Source organism: Elgaria multicarinata, chromosome 2, assembly GCF_023053635.1.
Source record: "Elgaria multicarinata webbii isolate HBS135686 ecotype San Diego chromosome 2, rElgMul1.1.pri, whole genome shotgun sequence".
Taxonomy (NCBI): domain Eukaryota; kingdom Metazoa; phylum Chordata; class Lepidosauria; order Squamata; family Anguidae; genus Elgaria; species Elgaria multicarinata.
In genome coordinates, this window is record NC_086172.1 from 642273 (window position 1) to 669788 (window position 27516).

General features: G+C 42.7%; 1 protein-coding gene across 1 annotated transcript in view; it reads left to right on the top strand.

The window, feature by feature from the left end:
* The window catches only part of COL4A2 (collagen type IV alpha 2 chain), a 266143-nt gene that overhangs the window by 211283 nt on the left and 27344 nt on the right, over positions 1–27516 (top strand). Inside the window, exons 41-44 of the mRNA XM_063115898.1 lie at positions 3343–3504; positions 3598–3696; positions 9220–9366; positions 23558–23674. Coding sequence (XP_062971968.1) covers positions 3343–3504; positions 3598–3696; positions 9220–9366; positions 23558–23674 — 525 coding nt within the window. The remainder of the gene's footprint in view (positions 1–3342; positions 3505–3597; positions 3697–9219; positions 9367–23557; positions 23675–27516) is intronic.

Below are 27516 nucleotides of genomic sequence, written 5' to 3' on the forward strand. Positions count from 1 at the left end.
TGGATTCTGGGACCACGGGCTACGCTACTTGGAACATGGACTGCTGGCAAGGGATGGGTTGCACCTCACAAGGGCTGGAAAGAATGATTTCGGCCACAGCATAAAGAACTTGATCAGGAGGGCTTTAAACTGAATCTTACGGGGGTGGGAGACATAAATTTTGAGGCAACAATGGATGAAGGCCAATGCACCACAGTACAGAGAACAGCTCCAACAGTGTTCCAAAATAGTGTCTGCAACAATTTAGGAACAAAGCCAGACTATAAAACACATGGTCTTCAATGTCTATATACTAATGCCCAGAGCATGGGAAACAAACAGAATGAACTTGAACTCTTATTACATGAAGGCAAATACGACTTGATAGGTATAACTGAAACTTGGTGGGATGACTCCCATGACTGGAATATAGCAATTGAAGGATATAACTTGTTCAAAAAGAACAGAAGAAATAGAAAGGGAGGTGGAGTTGCACTATATGTTAAAAATACCTATCACTGCACAGAAATACAGGCGGATGAGACTGGGAGCCCCGTCGAGAGCGTCTGGATTAAAATAAATGGGGCTAGGAATAAAAAGAATATGATAATCGGAGTCTACTACCGACCACCCAATCAAGGAGAAGACGAGGACGAAACTTTTCAGAAACAAATTGCCAGTGTTTCAAGGAAGTGTGATGTAGTAGTGATGGGGGACTTCAATTACCCTGATATCTGTTGGGAGACCAATACTGCCAAAAGCGGCCCTTCCAAGAAATTCCTGACATGTATGGGTGATAACTTTCTCCTGCAGAAAGTGGTGGAAGGAACTAGAGGATCGGCAATCCTTGACTTGTTATTGACCAATAGGGATGACTTAGTGGATAAAGTGGCAGTTACGGGAACTCTGAGGGAAAGTGACCATGTCATACTTGAATTCTTGATTATGAAGGAGACAAAAGTCGAGCGTAGCCATACATGTACTCTGGATTTTAGGAAAGCTGATTTTAATAAACTCAGAACTATAATAAGTAAGGTCCCGTGGCAAGGGAGCCTAATGAGAAAAGGAGTGCAGGATGGGTGGGAGTATTTAAAAAAGGTAATTTTAAAGGCACAGTTACAAACAATTCCAACAAGGAGAAAAGATAGAAGACAACAGAGGAAACCAATGTGGCTCCACAATAAGCTTAGAGATGACCTGAAAACAAAAAGGGATACATATAGGAAGTGGAAGGAAGGCCAGGCTACAAAAGAAGTGTACAGACAAGTGGCGCAGAAGTGCCAAAATGGTGTTAGGAAGGCTAAAGCTGTGAATGAGCTGAGATTAGCGAGGGATGCTAAAAGCAATAAAAAGGCTTTCTTCAGATACGTGAGTAGTAAAAGACAGAGGAAAGAAATGGTGGTTCAACTGCTTAACGAGGATGGCAAATTGATAACAGAAGACAAAGAAAAGGCTGAAGTGCTCAATTCCTACTTTGCCTCAGTCTTCTCCCAAAAGTGGGTCTATGACCCCCCTGGAAAAAGTGAAGCAGATGTTGAGGGGGCAGGATTGCAGTTTGAGATTGATAAACAAATGGTCAAAGAACACCTAATCTCCTTGAATGAGTTCAAATCTCCAGGGCCCGATGAACTGCATCCAAGAGTAATGAAGGAGCTAGCAGAAGAACTCTCAGAACCTTTGTCTATTATCTTTGCAAAATCATGGAAGACGGGTGGGGTGCCGGACGACTGGAGGAGGGCTAACGTTGTCCCTATCTTCAAAAAGGGCAAAAAGGAGGAACCTGGGAACTACAGACCAGTCAGTCTGACATCCATCCCTGGGAAAATTCTGGAGCAGATTATAAAGAAGTCAATCTGTAAAAAACTTGAAATCAATGCAGTGATCACTAGAAGCCAACATGGATTTGTCAGGAACAAATCCTGTCAGACTAATTTGATCTCATTTTTTGATAGGATAACCTCCCTTGTGGACTGTGGGAATGCTGTGGACGTCATATATCTTGACTTCAGCAAAGCTTTTGACAAAGTACCACATGACATTCTGATTAAGAAACTAGCTAAAAGTGGGCTAGATGGAACAACTATTAGGTGGATTCACAGTTGGCTACAGAATCGGACTCAAAGAGTACTTATCAATGGAACCTTCTCAAACTGGGGAGAGGCAACGAGTGGGGTGCCGCAGGGCTCAGTCCTGGGCCCAGTGCTCTTCAACATTTTTATTAATGATTTGGACGAGGAGGTGCAGGGAACGCTGATCAAATTTGCAGATGACACCAAATTGGGTGGGATAGCTAATACCCTGGAAGACAGAAACAAACTTCAAAGTGATCTTGATAGGCTGGAGTGCTGGGCTGAAAACAACAGGATGAAATTTAATAGGGATAAATGCCAAGTTCTACATTTAGGGAATAGAAACCAAATGCACAGTTACAAGATGGGGGACACTTGGCTCAGCAATACTACAAACGAGAAGGATCTTGGAATTGTTGTAGATCGCAAGCTGAATATGAGCCAACAGTGCAATATGGCTGCAAGAAAGGCCAATGCTATTTTGGGCTGCATTAATAGAAGTATAGCTTCCAAATCACATGAGGTACTGGTTCCTCTCTATTCGGCCCTGGTTAGGCCTCATCTAGAGTATTGTGTCCAGTTCTGGGCTCCACAATTCAAGAAGGATGCAGACAAGCTGCAGCGTGTTCAGAAGAGGGCAACTAGGATGGTCAGAGGTCTAGAAACAATACCCTATGAAGAGACACTGAAAGAACTGGACATGTTTAGCCTGGAGAAGAGAAGATTGAGGGGAGACATGATAGCACTCTTCAAATACTTAAAAGGTTGTCACACAGAGGAGGGCCAGGATCTCTTCTCGATCCTCCCAGAGTGCAGGACACGGAATAACGGGCTCAAGTTAAAGAGAGCCAGATTCCAGCTGGACATCAGGAAAAACTTCCTGACTGTTAGAGCAGTGCGACGGTTGAATCAGTTACCTAGGGAGGTTGTGGGCTCTCCCACACTAGAGGCCTTCAAGAGGCAGCTGGACAAGCATCTGTCAGGGATGCTTTAGGGTGGATTCCTGCATTGAGCAGGGGGTTGGACTCAGCAACCCCTGAGAGAATTCCCCAAATATCCACCATTGGGTTCTACACATTTTGATGTACCACTCATTGTATCACACAATTTCCTTTCTGTCAGCTTTGCAAATCTCTTGTACTGAAAAACTGTTGACCTTGCTGCACCACTAAAAGAGTAATTCACAATGACCTGAGGGAAGGTTTTTACCTTTTGCTGTATAGACTTGAAAAATGGAAGATGCTGGAAATTTTGTTTTTCAATACAAGTTCTATTTTATGTGTAAATTTTACAGGCTACCCAGGTCCTCCAGGGAGACCTGGAATTGTTGCTCCACCTGGAATCAATGGAGAAATGGGAGAAATAGGTATGGTGGGTGAAGATGGTCCAAAAGGAGTTAGAGGTAACCAGGGCGCAGATGGAAGACCTGGAATACCAGGTTTGGCTGGAGTAAAAGGTAAGATGGTAAGCTCTAGCATTGAGAGCTACTAATTTAGCCTATCTAGGCAGATACATATTAACATATACACAACATTGTTTTGCCTTGAAGGAAAGAAAGGTGAACAAGGAGTCATGGGCTTTGTTGGCATAGTGGGAATTCATGGTGACTTTGGCCCCACTGGCCCCAAAGGAGACAGAGGGGCTACTGGTGAGTAAATATTTATATTGTGCTAGTTAATTAAATGTTTACAATGCAAACATCTTCAAATATTGTATTTTATATTGTATATGATATTGTATTTTATATTGTATTTTATATTATGGTTTTATACTGTTGTCCTATACTTTGAATGGTTTTAATTTTTGTGAACCGCCCAGAGAGCTCCGGCTATTGGGCGGTATAGAAATGTACTAAATAAATAATAAATAATAAATAAATAAAACTAAAAACTATGTCCTGGGGTGGTCAACTTTGCAGGGCCAGGGGCCAATTCCTCCCGCCTCCAAGAATGCACTGTTTATTGCACCCCTTCCTGGTGGATCTGAAATTGGCACTGCTGTTGCACTGCTGATTTTGCCACTGAATAGTTTTGTGTCGTGGCAAAAGAGCTGTGAATTTCTCTTAGAATAAGGTGCACAGGGAATATGCACCTTGTTTCCAATCAAAATCTTACTTCCAGGAGTGCAATTTTCTTAAGTTCTTTATTACAGACAACTACACAGTTTCTGAGCAGCCGTGTGTCTAGATTTCATCTCTTCCGCAGCAGCACCTTTCTCAAACCATATCAGCCCATGATTTTGTTCCTTTCATCTTTTACCTAAATATCTACACTGCTGTTGCATGGCAATTACTGCTTTCAGACAGTTAGAATCTGCCTGCATATGCTCTATTTTTTTATACACAACAGAATTAAAAGATCCTATGAATTGAAAACAGACATTGCGATATTTAAAAAATAATCAGTTATCTTCTCCACCTCCAACTATGTTTAGGTTCTTTGCTGCTTAGAAAACACTAAGTTAATTGCAATAGAGAAGTCAATTTAGGAGGCCAGAAAGTCAAGCACAGTTTTACTGGGCAAACATGGATTTTCCAGGGAGAGGTTAGATGCATAACCAAGGTATTGCAGGTGGCCATGGTAGATGGGAGTCCAAAATATTGGCTTCTTCGTACTCTTCTTTTTCTATGATTATTGGAGGTGGAAGGGCGGGCAGCCTAGTCATAGAGAGGGTGGCCTGGAGCAGCAGGGGCCAATAGGGATCAGTGGAAAACAGGGTGAATTCATAAAGTTGGAGGTAGTTGGAGGTGGTAGGTGATTAATCTGTGCGATTATGAGGAAAAGACCAACAAAATGGCCATCTAATTTATGACTGGATCAATTCACTGAGAGTTGGTGTGTGGACAGCCATATTTGATTTCCCACCTTTCCAGGTTTTCTCTTGTTATCTGCAAAATATTTGTAGGATTATATTCATTTGTCCAATTATTCCAGCATAGCAGATGAACTGCCTGGAATTATTGTAGGAGTCCATGGCTGGAATGGTCCATGGCTGGAATGGAGAATGACAAAGAAGCAGTAAGGAAGAAGCGAGGATGATAACTGGCAAAAAGTGTGTCTGCTGAGTGTGTCTCCTGTAATAGGTGGCTCAATGGCTTTGTCTGTCTCAGCAAGAAGGACCCCTCCCACAGGGACATGAGATCTTCAAATGGCCTTGAGTGCCATTTTTTTTTGTAGAAAGACAGGGCACAAATCTAATCATCATCATCATCACGCAGGCACGGCACACCTGCTGACCCTAACCACCCACTACTAGTCAGGGCTAACCATCCTGTTAGTGTGAAAAAATGGTCCCAGACAGTAGGAAAAAAGCCTCGAATGGGCAGTGTCAAGGCCAAGAATGCTGCACGAACTTAACAGTTGGCCAGAACAGAAACGAACAGGCAATGAATAAGGAAAAACACAACCACCCAAACTCCCCCAGATGTGTTTTGCCTGTTCTACAGGCAACCACCAAGGTGGGACACCCAAGGCAACGCTTAGCTTGGCCAGGCGAAATGAACCATAATGTTATACATAGTTACTATAAAAGCACACAGCTTGAAACAATATCATCAGGATACCAAACAGAACTTCATAGACTATTTCTGGAAATCTACCCCCACCCAATGGACAATGCAACAGAACAAAGATGAATAGATCAAAAAAAGAGTTATAATCAACAACAAAAGGCTAATGGAACATGAAATTCAAAAACTCAAAGAAGAAATAGCATAACATGAAAAGCACAGATGCACCAACAACAAGCACATGAACATCCATAGAAGAAACAGCAACCCTAAAAACAACAACTCCATCAGAGGATCCCCAGACAATGCCTCAACACGAAACACACAACAACACAACAAACATGAACATAGAGCAGCAACTGACGGAAGAACTTGAGACAAATCCAACAAAATGGAGAGAAACTGACCCGATGAAAAGAAACCCACTACCTAGACTAAAGTTTAACAAGGACACGCAGAAACTCAGAAACATAATGAAGAGTAAACTCATGACATACATTAATAATGATAGCAACCTAGAAGAAATCCACACAGTCATCTATGCAGCAGCCACACCAGTCCTCACCTGTAACAAGCTGGATCTCCCCACAAACAACACCACACACAGATTAGAAACCAAGCAGGGGGTTGGCCTCGATGGCCTTATAGGCCCCTTCCAACTCTACTATTCTATGATTCTATGAAAATGGCAAATCAGAATTGAAAACAAAATTGGAAAAACTACAAAAGGATATAGGAAGAATGACACAATACATAAATGGAAATAGCTCAAAAAATATCCTCAAAAATACCCAAGACATCATAGCAAACAATAAAAAAACAGCAATAGTAGCTCTTGACACACTGAAACTAAAACTTGCAGTCCAGACTACCAGGCTTAGAAGATACAAAGAATCAAATGAAAGAAAAGCCCAAAATGCTCTCTTTAAAAGAAATGAGAAATTATTATACTTAAGTATAATAGAAAGAAAAAAGAAAATAACATTACACTCCCAACTAAAGAAGAAATAACCACATTCTGGAAAGATATCTGGTCAGAACTAGTACAACACAAAGATAAAACACTACAAAACAAATACCAAACACGACCACTGTCACTCGCAGAGAAAAAAGAAAAATGGACACAAAAAGCACTCCGTGGGAAGTACTACGACGTAACACAGAACCCACAAATAAACAAAGAACAATTGTACAAATGGCTCCGGAAGGGTGAGCTATTTCCAGAAACAGAAGGACTCCTAAGAGCTATACAGGATCAAGTTATAGCAACCAAGAACTACAAAAAATATGTCATAAAAGATAACAATGTAACAACAAACCTATGCAGGAAATGCCATCAATTTCAAAAAACAATAGACCATGTAACAGGAGGATGTAAGAGTCTGACAGGAATGGACTATATGGACAGATACAATACAGCTGCAAAAATAATTCAACAACTGGCCCTCAAATTCAACCTTATCAAACTACCTACACCATGCTATACATACTCAACAGTCTTGGAAAATGCAGATCATAAAATATACTGGGACAGAGCAATTCATACTGGCAAAACAATACCTTGAAACCGATGTCGAGGAAATCAAGCTGGTTCTTTTACTATGCCCCTAGGTATAGGAAAATGGCCTATAATCCTTAGCTATATAAACCATAAAGTTCATAGCTTCCTGTTCTTTTAAAACATATTTTTAATTATGCAATTGCTTTTAGAATTAAGTTGATGCTGCAACTGTGTGATAAGACAGCCGGTGTCCACCCCGGCAGTCAGAGGGTGGAGGACGTCTGTAAGGCAAGATAACCAAGAAAGTAACAGATGGAGATGTTTTTTTTCCCTGTAACTGTGGCGATGTAGTATCTTATAGTCAGAGAAGCATTCAAACTCTGTACATGCCTAAATACTTGGCTTCTCATTGGTTGTTGTGTTGCAGAGCTGTATTACGTATTATGATTGGTGTATTATGATTGGTGGGAAAGTTCTGCCATTATATCTAAGGGGAACTGACCCTATAAATATGTTAACCTTTCCTGAAATTGTTGGGCAGTTCTTCAGACTGCCACCTTGCAGCGCTGCTTGTAATAAATCTTCTAAGGAGAGAGAAATCGTGTCTTGAGAGTTTGTGACCACCACTCAGCGAACCACAGGAACCTGAGGTTTCGGGTTCCACCACACCAACCAGACATAACAGTTATAAACAAAAGAGAAAAAACCACATACCTCATCGACATAGCAATACCTAATGACAAAAAGTTGTTGAAAACGAAGAGGAAAAGAGAGAAAAATATACACCACAAGCCATGAAAGTCAAAGAACTATGGCAACAATTATTCCGGTAGTCCCATCAGTTACCGGCATCATTTCAAAAAAAAGATACAGAAAACCTGCAGAAACTGGGCATATCAAAAAACATCCACACCAACATCCAAAAAGCAGTCATAATTAAAACATGCTCAATTGTCAGGAAATTCCTGAATCAGTAAAAGTCAGCATGACTTTCCAAAGCCCGTCATGTTCGTCTAGAAAAACCACCATGAGCAATGATGATGATGATGATGATAGGCTATGGAAGTTTAAGAACTATGGCAACAATAAAAGGTTACAATTATTCCACTAGTCACATCAGTCACTGGCATCACATAAAAAAAAAATAATTACAGAACACCTTCAGAAACTGGGCTTACCAAAATACATCCACAACAACATCCAGAAAGCAGTTATTCTTAAAACAAGTCAGAAAATTCTTGAATCAATAAAAGTCAGCATGACTTCGCACAGCCTGTCACGTCTGTCTAGAAAAAACGCCATGAGTGAGAAAAGAAAGTTATTGTTATTGGCTGATTAATAACAGCAGCAACAGCAGCAGCCAGGCTGGATAACTGCCGTGCCTTCAAATACATGAGCTTGCAATGCATTTAAATATATGTATTTCCGAACTTGAATAGGTACAAGTACTGGCAGGTTCTAGGTAGTTGGATTATGTGACACCTATATTGCATCAGCTACACTGACTGCCATTGTGTTTCTGGGCCCAATTTAAAGTGTTGATATTGTTTAAAACTCTAAATGATTGGGTCCAGCCTTCATCCATACCAATCTGCTCACACTGACGTCAACATTGGAGTCCCTGCTTGTGAGCTTGCTTGCCAAAGCAGTTAGTTTGGGGATCAAAGCTTCCCACCCAGCTGCTTCTCCCACCCCCTGCGTGAGGGCTAAAGAAACAGGAAAACCCTGCTGGCAACAATAGAGGGTTTCTTTCTCCCTTTTGCCCCCATAAGGGAGGGGGAATAGCTGGATGGGTGGGTTTTACCCTCTCATATCCATGTGTGGTGGTTCCAATCCATGTGCTGACACTGAAGTAAAAAAGAAAGAAAAAGGGTAGGCTCATTTGCATGCTATGTATTTACTATACATACGTGACTTGGAATTACATTGGGTGTTATTGTGCATATAGTGTTACCTGGTTTCAATTATTAATTTCGGTTTTATTATTGTTGTATTGTTCTTCTTGTGGTTTTCAATTTCGTAGCCACCTCCAGAGGGTTTTCTGTAAAAGGTGGCTTATAAATCATTTAAAGAATGAATGAATGAATCATATCATAAATTCAACTAATAGAAGAATGCCAAATACAAAGTCATCAACTTTATTTTGGATTTTTAACCTTTAGGATTTCAGGGACCTCCAGGCTCCCCTGGACTGCCTCCTGTCCTTCCCAAACTGGTGGCTGAGCAAGGGTCGCTAGGTGCTCACGGAAGTAGAGGGCCTGAAGGCACTTTGGGCGAAATGGGTCCTCAAGGTCCACCAGGAGATCCAGGTAGGAAGCGTTTCTCTTCTTCATGGTTTCAAAGGCCATTTATTTCGCATTGCCCAAGACCTCTTCCCATTTACTTCCAAGACATGTCTTATGAATGACACTTATGGAGGCATATTTATTTATTTATTTATTTATTTATTATTAAAACATGTGTATCCTGCCCTATTATCACTGGGATCTCAGGGTGCTGTATAGATAAAATCGCAACAATATACACATAAATAATCTACACAGCCAGCTAAAAATGTATTAAATCGTTAACAAATTAAAACAGGTAGATTTTTTTAAAAATTATGTGTAACCATAGAGAATTTAGCCGTTATAGCCATGTTTTAACTTGTTTTAACTAAACCCATGTTTTAACTTGGTGCCAAAATGAAGTCAGTGTTGGTGCCAGTTGAGCCTCCAAGGGGAGGGCATTCCACAACCAGGGTGCCACAACAGAGAAAGCCTTCTCCCACGTCCCACCATACTGTATATCCCGTGTTGGTGGGACTCAGAGGAGGGCTCCTCCAACAGATCTCAAATCTCAGGCAGGCATATATAGGGAGAGGTGCGCCCTCAAGTACTGAGATCCCAAGGCATTTAGGGCTTTGAATATCAATGACAACACCTTGAATTCCGACTGGAAGCATATAGGCAGCCAGTGCAGTTCTTTTAAGACCGGTGTTATATGGTCTTTATAGTAGGGATGTGCACGGACCCCCCGATTCACTTTGGATCCCAATTCGGACCTTCCAAATCAAGCCTGATTCACTTCAGATTGATTCGGACCCAGTATGCTTCACCTCGGATCCGAATTGAGATTTGGATGTCCGAATCATTCCCATAGACTTGCATTGGAAAAAATAAACGCCTATAACTTTTTAATTCTTCTTCGTGGTCTCTGTGCATCACACATATGAGCTCTGCGCCTGCACGGAGCATCGATTCAGAAAACCTTCGAAAGCTAAAGTCGTTTAGGCGGGAACCCCTCGACCCTCCACTGCGCATGTCCTTACCGGGTTCCCGCCCATCCCTCCAGTTTCTTTTTGACCACCGTAATAGGTGCCTCGTGAAGACCTTCCGCTCATTTACAGAGCATACTTCTTCTCTTTTGCAAGCTAGAGTTGGTTTTCTTTTTCTTGTTCTTTCAGTTCGATAAACTCACTTCTAAAACAAACAAACAAACAAAAATAGTTTTGTTTTTGTTTAGGTCTTTCTTCTAATCAGAAATAGTCTCTAACGCTGCGTATGGCACTGAAAGCACCATTCCATAAGTGCGTTAGGTGCGGGAATAAACTTCCTCCGACAGACGGGCATTCTCTGTGCCTATTCTGCCTGGGCGAGGCGCACGTGGTAGATACTTGCCACCATTGCCAGCGCTTCTCCAAACAGACCCGTCTACACTGTTCAGGTAGACTAAAAGCCGTACTTTGGAAGAGGGCCCTCGAAGCTGTAGACAATATTCCACCTCCGACTTCCCCTTCTAGAGGCAAGGGCATTGGCGTGCACACAGGGGGTGCAGAGGGTTCCACTAATGTGCTGCGGCCCAGGCCTGAGGAGGCAAACTTCAAGCGACGCCATTCTGAAAATCGTTGGCTTTCAGTTTAGTGCCGGAGCTGGCTCTTCTCTCTTCACTTTTTACCTCTTTGGCCCCCTTTCGGATTGAGGCAGTTGCCGTGGCGAAGCCACACGGTGTAGGTTAATAGCAGGTGGGAGCCAATTGCCGAGCAGCCATGGCGTGGAGTGAGTGAGTGACTGTCCCCGCCCCTGCTCGGGGAGGCTAGGCGAGGCTTCTTGACCCGGTGGTCTGCGTGGGGGAAACAGGGCGCCAAGTGGGCGCTGCTGCTGCTGCCCTTTTGCAGGAGCTCATCACCAGTGTCAAGTTCGACCTGCAGGCTGGAGAAGCAACAGTGGTGAAGCAACAGCTCAGGGTACAGCCGCTGCCCTTCCCGGCCATGGACAGTATGGTCATAAGGGGACGAGGGAAGGAGGGAGGGAAGGGAGAGCCAAGGCACAGACTAACCCATGCGCCAATCCACTACCCTACCAGGCTTTCCTTGCCTTTTAATGATTAATGTTATGATTCTCTTCCTTTCGTTCATTTAGGGCGCGATCCTATGTCAGTTTAGACAGGAAAGAAAGCCCTACTACAGCTCCCAGCATGCCCCAGCCAGCATGTTTACTTCTGAGTAGACATGCATAGGGCTGCACTGGAGGTGGCCCTTTGGTCTCATGCAGCAGGGCTCTTCTTAGGGTTAAGGTTAGAACTAGGCCCAAGAGCTTGTGCTTTTGTGAAGTCAGCTTGAGTTAGGGTGCAATCCTATAGAAAGAAAAAAGTCCTACAGCTCCCAGCATGTCCCAGCCAGCATAGAAGCCTGGGGCATGCTGGAAGTATTAGGACTTTTTTCTGTCTAAACAGGCATAGGATTGAATAAAAGAGGATGTATTAAAAAGGGGAAGAGTGAATGAAGAGTGGCATGAAGATTGCAACCCTAGTCATAATTTACTGTTACTTAATGTATATATTTATATGGCCTATATAGTTTGGTCTCAAGGTGTCTTAAATCTGCACAAAAATGAAACATAGAATATCAAAGGGTAATTGGCACCAAATTTACAACAACAAAAAACACCAAAATACAGAATCCAGAGAGGGGATAAAGTCTCATTGAACTTGGTTGGGCTTTCTTCTGAGGAAGCAGGTGTAGGATCACTCTATAAATCTTTGCAGTGAAATCCTGGAGTTGTCTAGTAATCTCCAATGATTTCAATGAAACTTAATCCCAGGTAAATGTGCATAGGGTGTTCCATGTTGCCATCATGACTAGTAGCTGTTCACAGATGTCTTCTCTTCCATAAATATATGTAACCCCTTTTTAAAGCCATCTAAGCTACTTCTCACTCTCACTCCCAATATCTATTTTTGCCTTTTTCATACTCTTTCTCTTACTTCATCATCATCTTTCACTTAACACCCCCTAAGTAATTAACCAGTTGTGTGGGCCCTGATCCATCAGTTGAAGATGAGTGGATGCAAAGAAGGACCGAGCAATTTAAAATAAATTTAGCAGTTTCAAGTTTTGTACTTTTTATTTTTTCTACAAAACATCTGTTCTTAAAAATCGAAGTTGGCAAAAATAATAATAATGGGGGGTGCAAGTAGCTCGCCTTGCCTAGGGCGCAAAATAGTCTGGCACCGGCCCTGACTATAGCTAGTGTAGCTTTAACTGTTGTGATGAAGAGAGAATTTCACCCTCTTCAATTGACAGCTGCTGAAATTCCCTTTTCTACAGTACTGTTAAAGTTACAGGAGCCCTGTCCTCCTTTTCATATGGTCACCCTACTTACTTGCATAAAAAATTTAGTTTTTGCTAAAGTTGTTAAAACCCAATGAAGATTTTAGTTGCTTTTTTCTACACTGTTCCTAGCTCTACAATATTTATTTATTTTCAGAAAAAGGGCCTTTGGAGAGAAGGGAGTTGCAATCCTGAGCACTCGGGACCATCAAGTGTAGCAACCTGTGCACTGAAATAGTGGGGTACAGTAGCAAATTTTAAAATATGGATCGGTTTGTGGTTAAGATAAAGAAAGGATCAGACAAACTGAACTATAATGAATGTGCTGATACTAGTGCAAATAGCTCTGACTCCTCACTGAAGAACTTACATGAAGATGAAGTTATTGCTGCCACTAGTTCTAGTGTGTGCAATGAACTGAGTAATGAACAACAGAAACAGACTTTGTCTGTTAGTTCAGGTCAGTGTAGTTCCTCTTCAAAGCCATCAGACATTTCACCTGATGACCCAGCCTGTGATGTTCCAAAAAACAGATTAGAACGCCAGTCCCGATTATCTAGAGGTCCTTATCAGCCTAAATTGAGCATATTTCCTAAAACTGAAATGGCAAAAAGTAAAAGAAGTTTTCATTCTGATTGGTATGAAAAGTATAGTTGGCTAGAATACAGCCCATCAAAGGATGCAGCATTTTGTTTTTTCTGCCGTTGCTTCTCCTCTAATATGCCAACAAACAAAGGTCACCCTGATTTAGCATTTATTTGTAAGGGCTTCAGAAGTTGGCATAAGGCTAGCAAAACTTTTAAAAACCACCAACTTTCAAAATCTCATGTGTTGAGCTTTTCTTCATGGTCAACTTTTAATGAAGGGAAACCTATTGATGCATTGTTGGATGAGGGCAAGCACGCTTATCTGACTAAGCAAGAAGAAGAACGCTGTCATAACCGAAGAATAATGGAGCGTCTGATTGACATTGTTCTGTGTTTGGCAAAAGGTGGGAGACCATTCAGGGGTCACAATGAAAAAGCTGACAGTGCTGAAAAAGGCTTATTTCTAGATCTTGTCACTATGCTCCAAAAATATGATCCCGTAATGGCAGAGCATGTGCAACATTCTCCTCGAAATGCTACCTATCTGAGCAATCGCATCCAAAATGATTTAATTGTGGCCTGTCACAATGTTGTGCAACAACAAATTATTTCTTCACTAAATGGAAAAATGGTTTCAATAATTGCCGACGACACTACTGACTGTGGACACCATGAACAGATGTCCATTGTGGTGCGATATTTCGACAATGAAAAACATGGTCCAGTTGAACATTTTGTATCTGTTCAGAGATTATTAGCAGTTGATGCTCCATCTATTTTTGACCAGTTAGATCACATCCTTGGCATTCTTAAAATGGACTGGTCTTCAGTGATGTCTGTCTGTTTTGATGGTGCATCTACTATGTCTGGATGTACTGCAGGAGTTCAAATGAAATGTAAACATCGAAACAGTGAAATACTCTATGTTCACTGCTATGCATGTTGCTTGAACCTCGTCCTAGTAGATGCATGCACTTCAAGTCAACAAAACAGAACTGTGTTTCATTTTTTTGGTGTTATTCAGACTCTTTATGCTTTCATGGAGGGGAGTGCTGTGCGACATGCAGTATTGGAGAAAATTGCACAAGACGTAGGATCCCAGTTGAAAACTTTGAAGTCACTGTCAAACACAAGATGGGCATGCAGAGCAGAAGCAGTGGCTGCTGTAAAACAAAACTACTCCATCATTTTACAAGCTTTAAAAGAGATAAATGAAACAACTCGCCTTGCTGACGCTAAAATAAAAGCCAAGGGCCTTATCCATGAACTAAATTCATTCAAGTTCATCTTTGCCCTTCATATGATGCACCCTATTCTCCAGATGGTGGTAAAAGTGAGTAAGGCTCTTCAAGCTCCAGAACTCAACCTACTGACTGCAATGACAGGGGTGAAAAGTTTGCGTAACTCTTTGGCTGCGATGAGAAGTGACCCAGAACATTTTTAATCTATTTTCAATGACAGCGTGAAAATACGTGAAGAGCGTGATATATCTATTCGCCCAGTTAAGAAGAGAAGAATATCTACTCGGATTGATGACATGTTTGAGTCCCAGCATCACTTTGATACAAAAGAGGAGCAGGAGAGAATAACTTCCTTTTACCCACTCCTAGACTCAATGATTACTTGCATTGACCAGCGATTTGAACAGGAGACTTGTGAAATTGTGACTGCAGTGGGAAAGCTGTTGAGCTTAGACATTGGCAGGGATGATATTAGAATCATTTCCAAAAAATTTAAAGTATCCTTGGATGAGTTGGAAGCTGAAGTCAGACTGCTTCGGGGTTATGAAGGATCTGTTCCTAAAGGTAGCACTACAAACACCACCAGAGAATGGCTTGATTGGCTAAAGGAATCGGATCGGTCTTCCATGTTCCAGGCCTTTTACAAATGTATTCAATGTTTTGTAATCTTGCCTGTTACAAGCTGTTCATGTGAAAGAGCGTTTTCGAAACTAACACATGTAAAAACCAAACTAAGAACTACAATGTCCCAACAGCGACTCGACTCACTCATGATTTTGTACATTGAACAAGAATTGGTTTTGTCAGTTAATTATAATGATGTTATTGAGGAATTTAAGTCCATAACACCTGGTGAGCGACGCCTCCTTCTTTAGGACAGGAAGATCAAGAAACTTGAATCTGTTTTAGTAAGTTTGGATTAGGTCATTATCTGATTAAATTTAAAGATGGTGAAAATTGACTGTATCTTTATATATGCCTGGTTATTACTACAGCAAAAAAAAAGTATTCAGAGTCTCCGTTTCAAAATGTGTATTTTTAAAGTACAGATTACTTGTTAATAACAAAAATACAGTTTACTTCAATTTTCGTTTATTTCGTTTGTTTGATGAGTGAAAAAAGTCCTTTATTACTGTTTATTCAATCAATGTTTACCTTAAAAAAAACAACCCCTGGCTGAACCCCCTAATGAAATGTGCTGCGCACGCCTATGGGCAAGGGTAATACCCCCGACACCATGGAGGCGTCACTGATGGTGCTATATAAATAAATAAATAAATAATAATAATAATAACAACAACAACAACCAGTGCTGACCCTGCTTCCCTTGGCCTATCGTCATTATCGCTTCATACTGCTAAGAAATTAGCAAAAAAGGCCAAGACACATAAACGCACCACAGACGATCTTAAAAAGACCAAGGGTGCAAAGAAGAAGAAGGGCGTGTCACCTCGTGAGTTACCACCGCCACCTCTTGTACGGACCCTGAATCCGATCCCACTGGGGACTCCTAGACCATCTTCGATGTCAGAAGGGGAGGTTCAAGATACCCCCTCAGCAGAGAGACAGCTTGTGCAACTCTCACCATCTCATATACCTTCTGGACTGACATATGTGCCATATCATTCAGCTCTGAGGAGCACGACTCTACAGACCCACCTCGCAGGCCTAGAGAGCCCACTCCTCCGCCGCCACAGGAACACCTGTCCCAACCTTTTTCTGGCCAACAGATGCCTCGGCATCATGTGAGGGCCTTGTCTCCACGGAGACAATCGAGGGAGCTCTCTCCATACCGAGAAACCTCTCGATACAGGGATTCCCCTCGTATGCTACCAAGGGACCCTACTCCACAGAGAGACTCATCCTTGTACAGGGAGTGTAACCCTCGACATCGTTCGAGAGAGCCGTCTCCACATTGAGAGAGCCCTCGATATAGGGATTCTCCTCGTAGACTATCGAGAGATCCCCCTCCACAGCGCAACGCATCTGTATACAGAGACCGTAGCCTTCGATGCCAGTCCCCAGACTCGGTAGCGTCTCATGATTTCAGACGCGGGCATGGTCAGTAACGACATGCACAATCTGTCGATTCCCCTCACTCTCCACATCATCCCAGCAACAGTGAACAACAGCAAAGACTTAACTCCGCACATTCTGGATGTTGTGCTAATTGGCAACCCGAAAGTAATCCCGTTTATCTCCTTGACCCATCGCCATGGGCCCATCGACACCGTCAACCCACTGGTCACTCGTTCTATATCAGCACAATCTGTACCGACAAGAGAGCATACAGCTCCCGATCAACCTCACCTTCCGCCACAACCTAGCGGACAGAGGGAAGTTAGAGAACCTTCACCTTTATCGATGGACGGTTATAGGTCCGATTCATCCTCGTATTCATCGGCTCCACCATCCATTCCATCGCCGGATGACCTATTACCAATACCTGACCGCACTTCACCCTCTGAAGACACCAGGAGATTCACAGATCAGATTTTACGTATGGCTCAATCCTTGGGCATACACACCCAGCAACCTACAGAACAGATTTCGGATCCGGTGTTCGACGCTGTGATCAACAAGACCACCGCCCCAGTGTCTATACCGTTTTTACCTACCCTACTAAGTACAGTCCAACATTCTTGGGCCCCTACCTCTAAACGCCTAGAGGCAATCTATAAGATCCAACAAAAGGATGTCGATTTTCTTTTCACGCATCCCAAACCAAACTCTGTCATCGTAGAATTGGCTCAGGGCCGATCACAGAAGGTTCATACTGCACCCGTCGATAAGGAGGGCAGACATCTCGACTTCCTTGGCAGGAGACTATATTCTACTGCATCATTAAGCCTCAAGGTGGCAAATTATGAGGCTACTATGGCAAGATATCAGCTCTTCCTAAGGGAGAAAATGTCTTCCCTTTGTGACTACCTTCCGGAAGACAACCGCGAACTTGCTAGACTTTTCCAAGATGAAGCAATCAAGTTGGCCAAGCAGCAGATAAATACTGCTAGACATCAAGCCGACTGCGGTGCCAAGTCTATGATAGGTGTCATCGCCCTCCGCAGGCATGCGTGGCTGAGATTGGCTGGCCTGACACCAGAAACATGCATCAGAATCGAAAACTTACCTTTTGATGAGGTCGGTCTTTTCCACACCGCAACTAACGAGGTGATGGACACAATCCAAAAAGCTAGAAAAAATGCAAGAAAGATGGACATTAATCAACAGCAGCAATTCCACCTCGCAGGTGGCCTAAACCTCAATCAACCCCTCCTTCCTTGGCCTCCTTGTAAATATGGACAAATCTACCTTACGGCCCACCCAGACTATCACATATATTGGAGCCGTACTCGACTCGACAACAACAACAGCGTACCTCCCTCAAGACCGAGCCATTACCATCAGCACGCTAGCGAAGCACATTATCTATTCAGAAACCACCTCAGCGATCACAATACAAAGACTACTTGGCCTTATGGCCTCCACCATTTACACAGTTCAGTGGGCAAGATTAAAAATGCGAAGACTCCAAAATTGGTTTATCCGGACCTTCCAAAACACCCTTGATGCCAGAAGAGTATACCTTCACATACCACGACGCATAAAATGGACCTTACATTGGTGGACGATCCAGTACAATTTAACTCAAGGTATGCCATTCAGCCCCACGCAACCAGACCGCGTCCTCACCACAGACACCTCCCTTATGGGATGAGGAGCCCACTGCAGAGGACTCCAAGTGCAAGGCGCTTGGACTATGAGTGAGGCATCCTTACACATAAATGTTCTGGAACTCATGGCAGTACAAAGAGCACTTTGTGCGTTCGAAGCTATCCTCAGAGGTCACACAGTTCAGCTCCTCTCAGACAACACTTCTGTGGCGTGGCATATCAACAAACAAGGGGGTACCCACTCCCTCGATCTCGTCAACCTCACAATAACAATCCTCGAATGGACCATGTCGAGACGTATTCTGATCACTGCCACACACATTGCTGGGAAAGACAATATTCTAGTGGATTGCCTCAGCAGATCTCCCATGAACTCACACGATTGGGAACTATTGAGGCGGATCTTAGCTCATGTCTTCTACCGATGGGGGACTCTGGCTATCGATGCCTTTGTGAGCAGCCGCAATGCGGTTTGCCACAGGTTTTACTCCAGAGGCGGCATAGGGACAGGATCGGAGGGAGACGCCTTCCTCCAATTATGGAGCGGTGAGATGATTTACTTCCCGTTAATGACCAAAGTCGTCATAAAGATAGAAACAGATCGCCCGGACTGTATCCTGATAGCACCGTGGTGGCCGCGCCAACCTTGGTTCACCAGGCTGTTCAGACTGTCGACTGGGGGGTTTCTGAGACTACACCAGACACCAGACCTCATCACTCGACATGGTGGCCGTCTTCGACACCCCAATCTACAATCCCTGAAGTTAATGGCGTAGAGAATCCTCAACTTATAGAGGCATCGCTGTTATCGGAAGATCTCAAGGCAATACTGCAAGCAGCTAGAAAACCCACCACTAGAATAGCCTATCACAATAAGAGGAAAAGTTATATTAAGTTTGCAAATAGTTCAGGTTTTGATCCGATTTCGGGACCGATAAATGGAGTGCTTTCCTTTCTCCACTCCTTGTTTCTGAAGCGCCTAAAGCTCTCTTCTATTAGAGTTTATCTAGCAGCCATTTCTGCTGAACACGTGTTTGTGGATGGAAGATCAGTTTTTACCCATCCGTTAGTTTGCCAGTTTCTCAGAGGTCTCCGCAACCTTATTCCCCCAGTGCGTTCACCTATCCCATCATGGAGCCTATCAGTGGTCCTTAATGCCCTTACTAGACACCCCTTCGAATCAATGGCTACTATCGATACCAGACTTCTTACTTTCAAGGTGGCTTTTCTTATCGTTATTACCACGGCACGCAGAGCTTCTGAGCTATGCACCTTACGCATTGATGAGCCATATCTGATTTTCCACAAAGATAAGGCGGTACTCAGACCGGACCCATCATTTGTCCCGAAGATAGTGTCTCCCAGCATTTTTCCAGAAACCATCGCCACCACTGGAAAAGTCTTTGCATATGCTGGATGTGAGGAGGGCATTAGCGTTTTACAAGAGCCGTACTGAGTCCCTTCATACATCTCCTAAATTGTTTATAGCCTACGGGGGCAAATCAGTCGGATCCCCATATATCTACGCAACGTTTTGCATCTTGGATAGTCGAAACTATCAAACTCGCCTATCAGTTGTCCAAGCTGGAACTTCCTAAACCTGTTAAATCGCACTCTACTAGAGCAATGGCGACATCCACCGCCTTTGACAGGGGCATTCAGTTACCAGAGCTCTGTAGGGCAGCAACCTGGGCAAATCAATCGACATTCGTTTCACATTACGGACTCGATGTCAGAGCCAGGGACAATTGTCATTTTGGACGTTCCGTCCTTTCTGCGATCCTACAGTAAACAGAATACCTACCCACCTCTGGTAAGTCAGCTTTTTTATTCGCCCATATGTGTGATGCACAGAGACCACGAAGAAGAACAGGTTGCTTACCTGTAACTGTGGTTCTTCACGTGGTCATCTGTGCATTCACACAACCCACCCACCGTCCCTGCTTTGGTGTTCCTTTCGACACCGTTGTGGGTTTTTCTCCTTCGGTATAGAGGCTACGTCAGTCTCTAGGAACTGGAGGGATGGGCGGGAACCCGGTAAGGACATGCGCAGTGGACGGTGGGAGGGGTTCCCACCTAAACGACTTTAGCTTTCAAAGGTTTTCCGAATCGAGGCTCCGCGCAGGCGCAGAGCCCATATGTGTGAATGCACAGATGACCACTCGAAGAACCACAGTTACTGGTAAGCAACCTGTTCTTTTTCAACATAGAAATATGAAAGTTGGTGACTTTACAGATACCCTGGTGATGGTCATGTGTGCCAAATTTCAGACACATCTGTGCAGTGGTTTTCCTGTAATCCACTGCTAAAAATGTGATTTTTTTTCAGGCAAACCAGTCAAAGCAAAGTACTATAACTTTCTCATTTTTCATGAGACAAACATGTATTTTGGTGACCTTAAAGATGCCCTGGAATTGCTTATATGTACCAAATTTCAGACACATCTGTGCAGTGGAATTTCAGTAATCCACTGCTAAAAATGCAGTTTTTCAAGGAAACAAAGCAGCCACTCAGAGCAAAGGGCAAATCGAGAAGGTGTGTATTCAGCTCACACTATCCCTTCCCTAATCGCTATGTGTTTTTGAAGTGCAAATCTTCCCTATGTGAGTTTTCTTTTGTGTGTTCTGAAGCTAACCCATCCCTGAGGCCCTTCCCATTCAGATAAGGAACAGGGAAAGTAGGCTGCCTGCAATACACACATTACCTGGCTGGGAGCAATATGCCTCAGAAATTGAGTCAAACCAGCCCTGCAAGGCGGGACCAGGCAGGTAATATTGGAGAAGTGTGCAGGTGCTCAGGCAGGCAGGCAGCAGGCACCTTTGTGGGCACGAGTAAGTGAGCCAAGGATTGTCTCAACTCAAAGCCAGAAACACAAACCTAGCAAAGAGGTAGCTATGTGGGTGGGCACAGAGAGGCTGGTAGAAAGCAAACAAACCAGCCCTGTGAGGCAGTCACAGAGGAGAGGCAGCAGGCGGTTATGCCCATGAAGACTTGTGGGGTTGACCCACCCAGCCCATCTACATCTCCCAGGCACCAGGAGGGCAGAGAGGCAGGCTGGCCCAGAGAGGCTGGCAGAAAGCAAACAAGCCAGCCATGCAAGGTGGGCACAGTGGTTCTAAACAGTCAGTGAGAGATGCTGTGGCAACCCCTTAATAGGAGGCTAGGAGGAAGATAGTTTCAGGGTCCTCAGAGTTAACTTATTCCATGGTAAATACAGCCAATAATAATAACAACAACAACTTCTTCTTTGAATTCTGTATTGTTTAGTCTCCTACAGTCTTCTACTTTGTGTGTGTTTCTACTGTGTGTTGTGCACAACCAGTACACAATAAAGCACACATTTATAAAAAAAAATTCCATCAAAAAACAAGGGTTGAACCTATCTGCTTCAACCTTGGAATGGCTGAAGTCCTACTGAAGACCTACCATGGTGCTGATTTTCATGTCTGTATCTGTAATTTCTTTTCTTTTTTGGGAAACTTAGTTACTTCTCAAGGTGCTAGACCCCAATGAGGTTTGAGTTTGAACTTTAAAAAATTCCTAAAAATCAGAGGATGAACTGATATGTTTCAATGTTGGCAAGCCTAAGGTCCTATTTAGGAGCTATCATGGTGCTATGTTTCCTCTCTTTAAAACAAATTTCTAAAAATCAGGGGATGAACCGATATGCTTCAAACTTGGCAGAGATGAAGCCCTACAGAAGCCCTATCATGGTGCCAATTTTCACTTCTATATGTGCTTGGGAAAGGGTCTGAATCGGAGCATGTCGATTCACTTCGGACAGATTCGGACCTGTTTTGATTCACTTCGGATCTGTTTCAAAGCCCTCCAAATCACCCCGATTTGCTTTGGATTCGGGATTCAGATCCGAAGTGGCGCACAGCCCTATTTCATAGGATGTTACATGTAAATGTGTTCACCATGCAGATCCCCCCACCTCACCCCGCCAGTGATTCCCAGTTGGTGGCTTTTGGGGTCCTGACTGAAAACTCCAATTAAATGTCCAATTCTACCATAATACTTTCACTTATCTGGAAGAATCACTGCAGATGTACTTCTATAGGAGGTAGGGGGGAGGTATATGGTGTATATAAGCATTTCATAGAATCATAGAACAGTAGAGTTGGAAGGGACCTATAAGGTCATCGGGTCCAATGCCCCACTCGATGCAGGAATCCACCCTAAAACATACCTGACAGGTGGTTGTCCAGCTGCCTCTTGAATGCCTCTAGTGTGCGAGAGCTCACAACCTCCCTAGGTAACTGGTTCCATTGTTGTAATGCTCTAACCATCAGGAAGTTTTTCCTGATGTCCAGCCGGAATTTGGCTTCCTGTAACTTGAGCCCATTATTCCGTGTCCTACACTCTGGGAGGATCGAGAAGAGATCCTGGCCCTCCTCTGTGTGACAACCTTTTAAGTACTTGAAGAGTGCTATCATGTCTACCCTCAATCTCCTTTTCTCTAGGCTAAACATGCCCAGTTGTTTCAGTCTCTCGTCATAGGGCTTTGTTTCCAGACCCCTGATCATCCTGGTTGCCCTCCTCTGAACACGCTCCAGCTTGTCTGCATCCTTCTTGAAGTGTGGTGCCCAGAACTGGACACAATACTCAAGATGAGGCCTAACCAGGGCCGAATAGAGAGGAACCAGTACCTCAAGCGATTTGGAAGATATACTTCTATTAATGCAACCCAAAATAGCATTTGCCTTTCTTGCAGCCATATCGTACTGTTGGCTCATATTCAGCTTGTGATCTACAACAATTCCAAGATCCTTCTTGTTTGTAGTATTGCAGAGCCAAGTATCCCCCATCTTTTAACTGTGTATTTGATTTCTATTTCCTAAATGTAGAACTTGGCATTTATCCCTATTAAATTTCAGTCTGTTTTCAGTCCAGCACTCCAGCCTATCAAGATCACTTTGAAGTTTGTTTCTGTCTTCCAGGGTATTAGCTATCCCTTTATAATCAAGAACTCAAGTATGATGTGGTCACTTTGCCCCAGAGTTCTCTTAACTGCCACTTTATTCACTAAGTCATCTCTATCGGTCAATATCAAGTCAAGGATTGCCGATCCTCTAGTTCCTTCCTACACTTTCTGTAGGAGGAAGTTATCAACCACACATCAGGTATTTCTTGGAAGGGTGACTTTTGGCAGTATTTGTCTCCCAACAGATACCGGGGTAATTGAAGTCCCCCATCACTACTACATCACACTTCCTTGAAACACTGGCAATTTGTTTCTCAAAAGTTTCATCGTTGGCTTCTCCTTAATTGGGTGGGCGGCCCTGGGCGGCTGACAGCAATCAGCAATTTCTACTATTCAAAGAGCTGGACTTTCATTCATCCCCGTGACATTCTTGTTATAAAGTGATTATGGATTATGATTCTGTTTAACTTTGTGTTTTAGGTTTGGGAGGCCCATCAGGTAAACAAGGACTGCAAGGAAGAGGAGGACTGTCAGCCTCTCCAGGCTTCAGAGGTGATCAAGGGAGTGTGGGACTGCAAGGGCCGGGAGGCTTTGAAGGTAAATACCATTCCTGGAATTCTTGCTGCTTTTCTATCTCTTGGAGCTTTCACCAGTGTGAATCTTAATTATAAGTGTTACAGTGAAATCCTATCCATGTTTACTTAGAAATAAGCTCCACTGAGTTCAATGGAGATTAATCTCAGGTAAATGGGCATAAGATTGAAGCCATAGGAGATCAATTATATCTGCAAACATGATTTCTCATTCTAAAGAAAAAACATACTTTGTTTTTAGATGATGCATCTATGCAGGCATCATCTTGAAAGATGCATTCCACCTCTTCTCTCACACAAAAGGCAAGGCCGCATTTAAGATGTGGCCATTGTAAATACTGTGAAAAGAATTTGTGAAGCCGATAGATGGAAAAATATACCTTGAAGGATTTCTCTACATGTAACACCACATGTGTAGTATATTGTATACTTTGTCCATGCAACAAACTGTATATAGGAAAAACTACAAGAAGTTTAAAAATTAGAATAGGAGAACACATGAGCAACATCAGACGTGAGATTGTTGGTGCTCCATTACTTCAACATTGGAAGGACAAGTCTCACACTGAAAGGTCTTTCATTCTGGGCAGTTGAAACAATAAAGAAAAGGACAGAAAAGATTATTTTAGAAAGAGAGGCAAGATGGATAATTACACTAAATATACAATGACTCCCTCTGTCTTAATGGATCTCTGGATCTAGCAGCATTCCTTTAAAAAACAGCTGTCCCTAATTACTGATTGAGTTCTTATATACTCAACATTCCTCTGCAATTCACCGTACATAGAACACCAGCGCTCAGGAGATGAGTGATTTTACATTGTTATAAGAGTAAGTATTTTTATCTTTGTAATTTTGATTTCACTTTATTTTAAAATATTTCAAAATGTTTTAATTATTTTACATGAATTGTTATATATCTTGGCATCTCATTACAATGAATTTTAGAAAACTGTTTTAAGGTATATTGTATGAGCGTTTATGATTGTACAATTCCCTATTTTTGTAAAATTATATCCTTTTAAAATTTTCTTTAGATTGCCTTGATGAAGGACTGAATTTAGTCCAAAATGCGTCGGCAATAATAAATCCTTTCAGACACACAACTCCTGGTTCCTCCCCTCGCCTTTGGCTTTTTTTGCTCACCCTTTCAGAGGGAGTGCAGCCCCATGTAGAACAGGCAATGAGCCTGTTTCTCACACTCAGGATCCAGTCACCTACAGAGAGAATGGTGGGGTGGGTGTTTGTTATACTGAGAGAGAGAGAGAGATGTACGTTCAAAAGAGTGGGCTGAGTCTTGCTGCTCAGGTCCCATTTGTATTCTGGTTCTTGGGCAAGATACTTGTCTTTCAGCCCTATCAGTTTCCCCTTCTGTGAAATGGATATTTTTGACTGGCTATGCCCACCACATTTTTTTGCACAGGCACCCCCCCCCATGGCATCCATTTTAAAACCGTGCCTATGATACTTTCTCAAAATTCCAAATGTGTCCACCAGCCCAAAAGATTTGAGAACCCCCTGGACTAATCTAATTGATAAAATATTACAGCCCCTTTCTAAATACACTTAAAATAGAAATTTATTGGAGTGGTTAAGCCTAAAATTGTGCTCTCTGGGTTAAAAGTATAAAACATGGCACTCTTATACAATGACCTGTGCAAAACATTTTTGATATGTATCCAAACAATGCCCTTCAGGATAGGAGAATAAAAAATGTGTTGTCTTTCAATCCGTGAAGTAGGACAAACATTGTTACCATACATAATAAATAATGCTGATTCTGATTTTTAGCAAGGTCTACTCCACAAGACATAAAAAAAGAGATGATAGACCTGCAGCAACCCCATGAGTTGTGTGTGTAATCACAATTTAAACCATGTTTTATATCAATCTTATCCATATGGTAAGCTGAAGCAATGTAGCATTAGCTGGGGTGGGGTGAAAGAGATACAAGACCCAGAGTGCTTTGTGGAATCATCCACAGCTTGGGTGCAGCACCCTCTGTAAGTTGCCATCACTTCTGGCCCAATGCTTTGTGTGGCCACCAGACCCAGGCCTTAGCTAGACCTAAGGTTTATCCCGGGATCGTCCCAGGGTCATCCCTGTTCATGTAAATGACACACAGGATATCTCAGGAGCAGGCAGGGACAATCCCAGGATAAACCTTAGGTCTAGCTAAGGCCCCAGTCAAGTGTGCTGCCACTAGGCCAATAATAGCCAACATATGTATAAATGAACAAAGAATTGGTGGAGCTGGGGTGGGGGAGGCTGTTTACCAAACAAAACTTTTTGCTATCCCGTATCATATATCTAAACCTCTGGAAGAGTTGCCTCTATGAGAAGCTATAGCATTGTATCAGGCCCAATACTTCATTGGGGTGCAAAAAATACTGTCAAGCATGGCACCCTCATGCAAATAATATTCAATGTACACAGAAGTGAATATAGATGTAGAAATGTGCACCTCACAATAGGATCCACCCCAAGCCCCCAGGGGAATGTCCTCGATGAGTGGCATACCATAAGCTCACCCCCTCTGGGTGTGATGTATGATCTCATTATTTGCTGTGAAATGCAAAAAACTAGCTTCAAACGCATGGACTGTAATTCCTATTTCCAGAAATCACACTGTTGCAAAGTTTTTAGTAATTCTCTATGACAGAAACAGTGGATTGTGAAAAATCAATGAAGCACAGCAGCATGAGCTTCCAAGGTAGTCATGATCCCTTGACAATATTCTACCAGCACAGATAGCTCTCAAGCAACACGCAATGCACACTGTCTGGGAGGACATGTATCAGGAAAGAAATAGGAATTACAGTCCATGTGTTGAAGCTAGATTTCTTCAGACTTGTTGGGAGAGGAAAGGTAGGTCCAACTGGCCACCGAGGGGGGATTTTGTTGGTGGAATTTTCACCAGCCAATGGGCTGCACAACCAATGGAGATTCATTCCCAAACATCTGGTTGGTGGGAACTATATAATCCAGCAGAGACTAACTTTATATTAAGTCAATCTGTGCATCACAATTTAGGATGCTTAGGTTAGTAACCAGGGGGCATGCAATCTCCTAAAAACATTAGAAAACTAAGTCTGTAACCCAGGGATTGCGTGAGACTCTGAGAATATTTGTGAACGTTACCTTCGTTATTATTCATTGTTATACCCTTTACCCATTTCCCGAATAAATTTCTTTCTTTTCTTTAGACTGGTTGCCTTTCCCGATTCCTCCTCATAAAACCCAAGCCCTTCCAGCCTGATCAACTGGGAGGCTTAGGGGTTAATAAAATCCCCTTTTCCACACTAGCACCCATGGGCAACCTGGGCTTCACACTAGTAAAGAGTAACTATCATATGGATGTGAGTTAATGCATGGAGGAATCCTACCTTTTGGAACTGGTGTAGATAGGGCAACAGTTTAGTTTCTTTTTCCCCTTTTTTTATAATAGTTTTTTATTTTTCCAATACTTAAACATACATCAATACAATAAAAAGAAACAACATAATACATAAATGTTGAATAACCTTAATAGCATATTTTCTAGTTTAATCTGTTAACATAATCATACTTAACATAAAAGTGCACCCCGGAATCTATTCCTGTTTCCAAAATCTCATTGTTTCTTGTGGAGGTGGTTTCCCACTCCCCTTAGATAAAACAAATTCTAGGAACTGTTTCCATATTCCCTCGAAATCATTCATTTTTGTTATTCCTCTTCTCACTTTTATATTACATGTTAATTTATCATTAATAGCAATGTCCCATATCTCTTTATACCAATCTTCTATATGGTAATCCCCTTGAACCTTCCAGTTCCTAGATATCATTAACCTTGCTGCCATCAGC